Source organism: Apis laboriosa, unplaced genomic scaffold (genome assembly GCF_014066325.1).
Source record: "Apis laboriosa isolate Shangri-la unplaced genomic scaffold, ASM1406632v1 scaffold34_cov151, whole genome shotgun sequence".
NCBI classification, from domain to species: Eukaryota; Metazoa; Arthropoda; class Insecta; order Hymenoptera; family Apidae; genus Apis; species Apis laboriosa.
This window is the reverse complement of record NW_025222928.1, coordinates 6,653,236-6,664,750: the sequence shown is the minus strand read 5'-3', so window position 1 is coordinate 6,664,750 and position 11,515 is coordinate 6,653,236. Positions and strand designations below refer to the sequence as shown.

Below are 11,515 nucleotides of genomic sequence, written 5' to 3'. Positions count from 1 at the left end.
AATATGAAGAGAATTTATAAATTATTATATAAATAAATAGTAGCACCCATACTTATAAATTCATTAATCCTTAGATCCCTAACTGAAATAATTTATATTGTCTTTTAAAATATTATCTTTTAAAAATTATCTTCTTATATTAAATATATATTACTCAACATTAGGAAATATTGACTTATAGATTATTATGTAAATTATTTTAATATTGAAAAGTATTTAATAAAGTTTTTCATTTTAAACATACTTTTGACACAATTGCTGGATTCTAGAAAAATCCATAAAGCGTTATTTCCAAAACTTGGGATCCTAAAGATTAAAATTATATCATACAAAGCGAATGACGAGTATTTTGTATAAATATATATATTTATATTTTATATTTATATTCTATTTTCGTAACGAAAATCATGTATAAATTATAGAAATTCTATTTTCTCTTTCAATAGTACAATCAAAATGTAAAACATTACAAGTATTGAATCGAAATTATTTTGCTAATCTTTATATATTATATTTTTTTCGTTAAGTTAATTATCATTTATATAAATACTGTTAGGAGCTCAATGCTGTTTACTTGTGTTTATCCTCTTAATTATAGTAACAATAAAATTTATTCGTATTTAAATTGTAGCAAAAGTCTAATACATACGTGAAACAATATTATTAAATACTTGGAACGCTAAAATCTTACAAACAAAAATAAAATAACACGCTAACAAACAGTTCCTTTACACGAGATCATTCGTCAGTCGTTTATTGTTACACGCAAAACATCCTGTTGGTATATGTATTTACAATTCGATAGTTAAAAGATCTAATGTTCTTATTATTATTTGTACAAGTTCTTATATCAACATAGATAAAAGTTATTATTATTTTGTACACAATTAGCGCACTGTACATTATTACGAACAGAAATTTTATCATCGAAAAATATTCATTCATCCCAATAAAATAAAATCAATTTAAAATATTGCAACAAATATACAAAATATGCATAAGAATGATATATAATAAATTACTAGTTATTTTATAAGCTTAAAAAAAATTTATTTTGAAAAAAATATGTTTCTCTCTTATTTTATAATCAGTTTCAAAATTATTCATATTGTTAGGATTTCATTTTTTTGAAACAATACTTGAAAAATAAATTGAAGAATTAAACATATAAATTATATGTATTTATATAAGATGTTCCAACGTTACAGTACAGTGTTCAAATTGAGTATTTTACTACATACAATCAAAAAGTATATTTTTTTTTTTTCATGGATAACTTTATTATTTGAGAGAAAAATGCATAAATACATAATAAATAAAATTTTATAATATTCTATTTAGAATCACAATAAGAAATATCAATACGAATTCAATATATATTCAAAGTAATTTATATAATTTATCATTTTGTATAGTTTTAAATATCATAAAATATTTTTCTAAACATATTTCTTAATTTATTGAAAATATAAAGAATCTTTTTTATAAAATTCTTTGACTTGAATAATTGCTTTAGTTGTTTAATTTTAGCAAAACATAATACGAATTTTATATTTTTTATAGTCACTATTTTATATCACTATTTGATACATTAAATATCAACAATCATAACATGTATTGCAATTTATTATTAATTATATATTCAATTACAATGAAATATACTATTTATATTAAATATAAATATAAATCACATTAACAAAAAAATTTAATCTAGAGTAACCAATTCTATTTGTACTATTAAAATATTGTGTATTTAAAGCACATTTAGAAAATTAAGATGTAAATATTCGTTGCTGTAATTAAGTTACTAAATGTTAGGAACAGATTAAATATATATCCTTAGGTATTTAATGAAGTATACTTTGAAATTGGCAAGATTACGAAAATTTTAATAATTTAGTAATATTTTTTTGTTAATGTGAACAAAATTACAATTAAAATTTCTATAATAAATACTTAATTCGATAAATGTTTCTTTTTAAATAAACTAAATGTAACACTTACATAAAACATATGGAATTTATTAATATTTATTAATTATTTATTAATTAATAACGGAGAATAAAAATATTAGTTTTAAATAAGATTAAATAATATTAGGCCAATGTTAGACAGTATAGTAATCAAAAATCGACAAGATTTTTGATCTTTGGCTGGAATATCGTACTATTATTATAAAACTCAATATAATTCATTACACATAGTACTATCATACTATTATATATATATATTTGATCTATTCTTTATAAAATTCTTTTAACCTTTTCACATCCACAAATATCTAGCGATACAATATGATTTATACGACATCTCAGATGAGATATACTGCGTATTTTTCTTTCAATTTTTATACGTTCAAGAGACAAATTTTATATATAAAAATTTGTTCTCAAAAATATCTAATGGTTTTTATTTAATACTAATCTTTTCGTTAAGTCAAAATTATTTGAAGATCATGATGGAGGATCAAGGTCACTTGAAGATCATGATTAGAGAGTTAAGATTATTTAAAAGTCATAGTGGAGAATCATTTAAAGATTATAAAAGCCAAGATTACTTAAAGGTTATAGTGGAGATTCTGAATTTATAATGAGATTTTTTGCGTTCTAAAAAAAAAAAAAAGAAAGAAAAAGATACGTGAAATATCTTATACATGATATAATATAAATAATATAAAGTCAAGAAATATTTCATTTATGGATGCGAAAAGTTTAATAGCAAAAAAATTGAATATATTAAGTATGAATTTAAAAAAATGTATTTGAAAAGATAAATCATTGCTAATGACAAAAAAAGATCAAGAAAAATTACCGACATAAATGGTACATATATTATTTAAAAAAGTGCTCCCTCCTGCCTTTTAAAAACTTATTGTATATTTTTATTAAATCCTAAACGCAGCATACGCACAACGTGTAAAGAATTATGTATAGAATAATTATACAATTATCCCTGTTAACCATATCCGCAATTTACAAGACACCCATGGATATGCATACGTATAAACATACTATGACTATCATATAGATTTCACATCAATGTGAAAAATTTTTTTCGCGAGACACCAAATAATTTTGTATTGTACGAATTTTGAGTATTAATAGAACTCGAAATATTAATCGAGTACTAATAATTATTAACGATATAAAGATTACTAAATCTTCGATATTATTCTTTTAATAATCAAACCACTTGATATTGCGTCATACTAGTAATCATTACAAACAATAAGCTTCAATTTCAATAACATATTCATGTCAATATTCATGTATTTGCATACTTATATGACTGGCTTTCAAGCGACCTCACCGAGTATGCACCAATATAGCGACGAAATAAACTGTGCGTAAAGTTTGAGATCTAGTTTGATTTGACACAAGAGAAAAACAACTTCATGATATTTCAGCAATTTCCTATAGAACTTCAAACGACACTTTCCTTATTGCGTGTTTACATTACAACCAATAAATTTATAAAAACGAATCCAGAACCGCGTCAACCTTGCTGTTTTGAAGTACCCGGTGAATTTGAATCTTGATTGCTGTTATTCGTTTGACCTGCAAATTGGTCGTGTAAATACAATTTAATTTAAAATCAATATGAAATTATGTAGATATCTAATTATGGATGCAATATTTACTCTTGATAATATATATTTGATAATATATATTTGTTCTTCTTCTTAAGTGAAGACTAATGATTAAGATTTTCATATATTCCCAGAAAATTATGTAGATATTATATATAAAATATTATAGTACAATTAATAAATTGTTACTTATATATACATATGTATAAGTATATATATATATATTTTTGAAATTGATTTTTTAAAGAATAAACTATACAAAATTTTATTCCATATTTTTCCATATTCCATATTTTAATTTTTTATTTTTATTATCATTAACTCAAACACAGCAGAATAAGAGTTACTTAATAAATCAATGGAATTATTACTATATATTTTGTTTACATAATATATTCGAAATTTATATCTGCTATCTTCAAATACTTTTATTCATTATATTATATGCAGTCCCAGTGTTCAAATATTAATATATTTATATAGATTTATCAAGTTATATTCCACACTTTTATCATAAATATATTAAAATTTAATATACTTTAATAATCTTAAATTTTGCTCAGAAATTCACTGATCTTTGATTATGAAAGATAAAAATTCTATTTTTATAATCATATAAATAACAAAGAAAAAAGACGCACCTTGTATTTCTTATTTTCCTGTTTGTCATATTCGTGGATCAATGAAACAATCAAGATAATTTACTGCTCATATGGCTAACCTGTTTCCATGGTGAGCTCTTCAAAACGATCTGGCAAATCCAATATTCCTGTTTCTGCATGGTGACTCAAGATTTCCGTTAGAGCATTTCTCCTTCCAGTTCTTCCGGTCGAAAGGAACTCTTTTGCCCTTTCATCAGTCTCATATGTGGTTGGGGTGCGCGTACCACGCGCATACGTCCCTGAACCATTTCCTGTTGCACCAGGATCTTTTGTATCAGGTCCATTGCCGATCTCCTCGGGACTGATTGGTCCCGATCGTCCCGGCGTTAGCATCTTTTTCAATGCTGTGAATCATGAACATATCAAATTATTTTACTTTACTATTTCTTTTCAGATTCTATTATTTTTTTATTTAATTTTTATCTTTTTTTTTTCTGTTTTTTCCAAATTAAATGGTTATGTTGAGAAGGCTAATTCAGTTTGTACAAGTAGTAAAGAAAAAATTAATTTATGAATTTGAATAAGATGATTATATACAGTTGCAAGAAAACAGTTTAAGTCAAAGTAAATAAAATATCTCTCTCTAGAGGTAATTTGATTTAAATAAGAAGTGGAAATCAATTTATAAAAACTTTGTAGAGTTAAAACTTGTAATTTATAGAAATTTTAAACTGAAATTCTATTGAAATAAAATTTACCCTATTTAATCTTTCCATATTATATTGATATATAGGAAATATTTATTTATTTATTGTAGATGAATTTGAATTAAGAATAGAATCTTTATATTTTTGTAAATCTTAAAAAATTACTGTAGATTCGATTTGAAATAATAGTCGATTATTTATTATAAATTATATTTTATTTATTAAATATATATTACGGTAAAATATATTTTTTGATATGAAATATTTTTTTGAATAACTAAACAATTAGAAATAATATAAAAATAGTTTTCATTCGATTCACTCTATACGCGATAAAATTTGTTTTCTTTTTATTAAGAAACATTCAATGCTTAGATACAAAAACAATTAATTTCAAAATGATTAAAAGCGATAAATTTATCTTTGAATATAAGTCTTAATAGGAATAAATCGAATTTCCTTATTATATATAAAAAACATATTTCTAAAAATAAAATAATATTTTATCTTATAGATATATTTTATCTTATAGATATATATTTGATGCGATTTTATTTCACGTATTATTCATTTTTTTTTTAATATGTCTTCAATAAATAAAAATATTGTTCAACAAGTAAATATAATAAGAATTTTAAAATATGCAAGAGATTAGTTATTTTAATACTTATATGCAATTTATATATATATAAAAAATTAAAGAGATAAATCATGCACGACATTTTCGACATGTAACTATTTAATATATTTTATATATTTAATATATTTAATATATTTTATATATTTAATATATTTAATATATTTTATACTATTTTTAAAATATATTTATATTTGAAGTTTATATTGAAAAAAGCAAAAAACTAATTTTAGTTGGTAATATACTTTATGTTCTATAAAAAGATATACCAATAAAAAACTTGTCAAAAAATAAACAAGAATCTGATACACATATTCAAAATATTAGTTTCTTTAATTCCTATTTCAAAGCAAATATTCCAGTACGAAAATAATCAAATATTGATATTTAATTTTCTTTAACATTGTATGATATGATATCAAAAAGTAGGTCGTCTCATAATAATAGATAGAAAGTTGAATATTTTATCGATTACTTTTTAATTTTTTTTTATTTTTAATTGTATTTTTCTTCATAGTACACATTTTTTATAAAAGAATAATTACTTCTGATTAAAGATAAATAAAACCTTATTAATAAATTCATATTATGAACGAAAAAAACCGAGGTTAGTCAAAATATTAATGCCTCTGTTAGCATAAATAGTTAAATTATTCTGAACATTCTGAACAAAAAATACCTTTTTCATGCACAAGACGTTTTCTTCTGTATCCTTTGAATGTCGAATAACCGAAAACGGCAAGGTAATTTCTCCCTGTCACTGATACTTTGCGCAGCTTCACCTAAGTATTTTTTTTTTATACTATATTTTACTTAAGATTAAAATATATTATATTAACAATAAATATAAATAAAAGAAAGAAAACAATATATATAAAAAATATTTATGAAATTATAAATTTTTGATTCATTATTTAAAAGAATAGTTTCTTTTATTAAATTGTTGTAATCTTTCTGTAAATCATTTTTTCTTTATTTTTAAATAAGAATTAATTAGATTTGAGTCAAATAGTTTGATTTTTAATAGGATAAAGAAAAACATAGAATTCATAAATAAATTTAAACATTTAAAATAATGTATGATAATATAATACAAATCTATTATTAATATAATATAAATCTCAGTTTATAATACAAATCTAAGTTTAATATAAAATAATAATTCATTATTTTTTCTTTATTTTAATTTTTTTACAAGAAAATTTTATTTTTGTTTCTTTAACTTTTTTAGTAATATTTTTTAACTTTTTTTATTAATATTTCATAATATCAATATCAAATATATTTATTATATATTTATTATATATTTATTAATATATTAAATATATTTAAATATATTTATTCTATATATATTTATTAATATTAAATATATTTTTTAATTTGCTTAGGCTGTATTAAAATTTTAATTTAATATTTTATTATTTAATAAGACTTAACGAAATGAATTATAAAATAAATATCTAATTTGCATTTGAAAAATTAAAAAAGGAAAAATAAAAAATTTTTTAAAGAAATAAAATTACTTTTATCTATATAGTTTATATTTTGTAATTTTAAAAAAAAATAAATAGTATTATTTCCACAGATTGTATGACATGAACTTTCTTTCATTTTCTTTTCATTTGATCTATTTACTAATATATATGATTTTTATTATTTTGTGATTTTTTTGCGATTTTTCATGTGATTATTCTAGCTCATAAAAGCACGCAGAAACCTTGCATGAAAAAAATGTTTGTTCGCAATAACATTTAATTAGTAGAACTTAATTAAAATTCAACTACATAATTCATATGTGTATTGAGTGATACGTTCAAATACGTATTAAAATACGTTAAAGCATATCACGCGATTAAAATAAATTTTGAATATAAAATTATACATATAACAAATTTATGAATAATTAGAGGAGAAGATAAGAATGTAAAATAAATATGTAAAATAAATATAGTAATATGTATATTATTATTTTTTCATATATCATTACATATATCATTATTTTGAACTAATATAAGTATTTAAAAACATCAATGATAAAGAAATATGAAAAAAAATATTCTATACAATAAAATGTTTTTTAATCGAATTTCATTTTTTAAAAAAAAGATTTCATTTAAAGATTAGATACAAATGAGTGCTATTTTTAGCAGGTCAGGTGGTCCTTCACGTGATAATATATATTTTTATCGAAAAATTAGAACAGTGGCCATGTATTTAAAGAAATCTATTCTGTAAAATATGAAACTTCAGTCATAATAAACATTTTAACAAGATTTAATAGAATTTTAATAGAAAAAAATAACTTGTTCAAAAAATAAATTGATATCGAATTTTTTATATGGAAAAATCGAATTTTTTGAACTTTGTTTAAATAAAATATATAAATAATAATAATTATAAAATAATAATAATAAAAATAATTAATAAAAATAATTAATAATAGTTTAAAAAATAATAAAAAATATATTTGATTACTATAATAATTAATCTACTTAATTTTTAATAAATATCATTTCAAAGTTATTTGCAATTATTTAGTAAAGAAAACAATAAAATATTTATTGATATATTATTTTTTAACGACATTACTCCTCGAATCTACAGTCTTATTCATGCAATAACCCTGAAAAGTCAGTGATCGATTCGTACGTATACTGCGTACATACATAGTTACGACAAAATATGTATATCTTACGTCAGTACCACGTGCTTTAACATGAAATTTGACTATGATAGACACAGGATATTAAATCTTACGATTAATTTCGTAATATCGTTGATTACCAATAGAATCATTACATTTTAAAAACATTTACTCTGAAGTTAATCAGCCATAAATTTAATTTGTCACGTAAATATAACTTTTAGTGCATATAAAAGAACTACATATCTATATATACAATGGTAGACAGTAACTGAAAAGAATAGTAGTATAAAGTACATAAAGACAGAATGTCGATCGAAGTGGGGAGAACACAATAATATTTTATCGAAAACAATGATGATAAATTACAAATATCAAAATGTTTCAAGAGAATATTAATGTATATGATATGATAAGAAATGACGTGACAGATGACGTAATAATTCACAAACTCACCATCGAGATGTTGATAGCGTTTCTCTTCCGTGTACGTAGCTAAGTATCTATCACTGAGCACTGGGATAACAACATACGCTTCTGCAGTCAGAGCTTTACTGTCAGCGTGGGTGCTGTGAGTGCTATACAGCATGCATGCCAGTTGTAAACCAACCGTCTACGAATCGATACTGCGCGAATCAAAGTACACAATCATTTCACAAGGAAATCGTTTAATACAATAATATATATATGATGCACGAAACGATGAAAAAATTACGAGTAAGAGGATAATGGCCAAGATGTCGTGCCAGAAAATTTGCCAAATGGTTTTCAGTCGATGCACACGATTACGCACACAATATACGCGTCATCGAAATGAACAACACAACGGTTCGTCCACCATTTGCCGGCCAATCACAGTAGCGTAGTAGTGACGTGAAAAAGAAAGAGAACGATGACCACGACGAAGATGCTATCATAATTTTTCAACCGTCGCGTCGCTGTCTGATTTCGGTCTGCCTATGCTCATGAAACGAATAGGTCAGGGTGTTCACGACCATCGATGTTGATTTTCTTTGTATCTGTGTGTCGTGACTTCGACATTGACGCGATCACTGCCGAATCTTCCCGATAGTTACCGAATAAATAATTAAATTTTGGAAACCGTGATTATCTATTCTAGGAATTTATATTTTCTCAATAATCGAAAATTTTATTTCTCTATTTTATTTTCCAATTATATTTCTTACAACATAAATTATATTTCTTATTTAAAAAATAGATTTGAAGATGTATATATTTATTTGAATAAATATAAAAATTTAAATTAAATTTAATATTTTTTAAAAAAATTGTATGATTATATAATTTTGTATCTTCTTTTTTATGTAAAAAAAATTATAAATATATGTTATTTTAAAATTATATCTTGCTCAGTCGGACAAATAAACAATATGTTGGAACTTATGTTGGAATATAGTGCCATCTATCAGAATCAATAATAAGCAGAATTTTTGAAAAGTTTATTATTTGCAATAAATTGGAAATATAATAATTTGTAATTTGTCTTTGTTTAAGCATATTATAAGCAAAGCAATATTCAGAATAATAATTGAAAAATGCAAAAATTCATATAAAATTTTGATATGAAGTAAAATAAAATGAAATAAAAACATAAAAATATATAATTGTTGAAATAAGATTTCCATTTTGTGAGATTACATAATAAATATGATCGAAAAATTGAAATAACAAAATGCTTTTATTATTAAAAATTATTATATTATTATTAACTACCTAAAATACTAAATAATTAGACGTTATTCATAATATTACAAAACAAATCTATAGCTATTATAAATCTTACAGCTATTATAAATATCATATTTAATCAAATATTCAATATGCATCTTATTACACGATTCTAATGCAATCTTTGTATATATAGATTTCTATTTGACAAAAGGAAATCATTTTTGCAATCGAGGTCAAGGATTTTAATACTTACATATATATGTATTAATATACATTTAGACCATAAAATTTTTAAATTTGCTGTTAAAAAACATTTTTAAATTTCTTTAATTAAAAAATTACATATTCTTATATTATATTAAGATTTCTTTAAAAATTTTTTATTATAAGAATATAATAAGATATTCTAAAGATTAAAAAATTATTTTTGATTCAATTTTATAATATTTATATTATGAAAAAATAGTATAAAAAAATTTTTTTTTGATACTTTTTTTTAATAAACACATTTCCTTATAGAATCGATGAAATGATTTTATTCTTTGAATAAAAAGAAGTGCGTTAAATAAATTATTCGTGTAACGAATCGAAATTTTCCTCAAACTTTTCTCATGCCGCCTTTTATAAGATTCGGTACATTACTCATAATCATCACGTACTTTGTGTAACTGTATAAATTTCAAACTGGACAATGCGGAACAGAAGTGGCCATGCCGTCGACGAATAATTACGTAAGCGACGCTTTCGTCAGAATTTTTCTTCTTTGAATAAGTGCGTGAAGATACTTGAAAATTTTATATCACTTCATAATGAAAATAAAATGAAGTACAAAATAAATCATTTCATTAAAAAAAAAAAAAAAAACTAAACATATTTGAGGTAATTTTTCAATTTTAAATGTTTCACTTCTTTTTCCCATGTAATTTATTCTTTTAATTTACAAAATTCTTTCAAATTTACTCAATCGCTCTTAACTGATCGTTTTTTTCATGTAATCAAGTTTGTTGGTATATTTTTCTTATATAAGGATAATCTAATATTTTAACTATCGGAATAATAATTTATAATCTTAAAAACATAAAATTAAATAAAAAAAATTAAATTATTTTTATGACTTAATTAAATTATAATACTAAATTTTTATAAAATAATTTCAATTTCACAATAACTTCTCATTATAATGTTTCATTATAACATTTGATAAATTTTTCAATATATCTCAGATAATTAATTTCAATTAATTTCAACAATATATTATTAATTTATCAAGACATATCAATAACCAGATTCATTTTCAACTGTATTTCACATGGCTAAAATGATATTAAGTTCAATAACTTGTACGATGGCATTTACATGCGCAATTTTCTATCCAGCTTTAATTAAAATAACTAACATGCTATGCGTAACATTATAGTGCAGAGAAGGACAGTCGCGCTATATGCGCTATATGAATCGACAATGAATTATTCTCACTTTTCTTTGGCTGGCACTCATTGATCCATTGACACATAAAGAGCATTGTGGATTCGATGATTTTCGTCAGTTCGTATGCCGTACTTTCGTATGCATCATGCTTGTGTTCGAATAATTGATCGCAAGCTAATGAATGCGGAACTAACTGTCATATAAATTATATTTACA

At 22.3% G+C, this 11,515-nt stretch overlaps 1 protein-coding gene across 5 annotated transcripts; it reads right to left on the bottom strand.

Annotated features, from left to right (window-relative positions):
* Nucleotides 1-1,866: 1,866 nt before the first annotated feature.
* On the bottom strand, nt 1,867-9,296 carry LOC122714919. Of its 5 annotated transcripts, none has more exons than XM_043936702.1 (4): nt 8,895-9,294; nt 8,636-8,805; nt 4,311-4,595; nt 1,867-3,557 (listed from the first exon to the last, which is right to left on the bottom strand). In XM_043936702.1, exons 2-4 carry the CDS (start codon nt 8,766-8,768, stop codon nt 3,496-3,498), a joined length of 480 nt encoding a protein of 159 aa, XP_043792637.1. In that variant the 5' UTR covers nt 8,769-8,805; nt 8,895-9,294; the 3' UTR covers nt 1,867-3,495. The 5 variants fall into 5 exon arrangements, 4 of the variants coding, with proteins under 4 accessions (XP_043792637.1, XP_043792638.1, XP_043792639.1 ...); XM_043936703.1 differs by having other exon boundaries at nt 8,973-9,294; XM_043936704.1 differs by lacking the exon at nt 8,895-9,294 and adding an exon at nt 6,215-6,317 and having other exon boundaries at nt 8,636-8,769.
* Between the last annotated feature and the right edge of the window lie 2,219 nt (nt 9,297-11,515).

Excerpts from the sequence above, each read along its gene's own strand:
- LOC122714919 (XM_043936701.1), bottom strand. The coding sequence starts at position 8,768 with ATGCTGTATAGCACTCACAGCACCCACGCTGACAGTAAAGCTCTGACT. Across the intron at positions 4,596-8,635 it reads ACGCTATCAACATCTCGATG|CATTGAAAAAGATGCTAACG; the intron begins GTGAGTTTGTGA and ends CATGATTCACAG. Across the intron at positions 3,558-4,310 it reads AGAGCTCACCATGGAAACAG|GTCAAACGAATAACAGCAAT; the intron begins GTTAGCCATATG and ends ACCAATTTGCAG.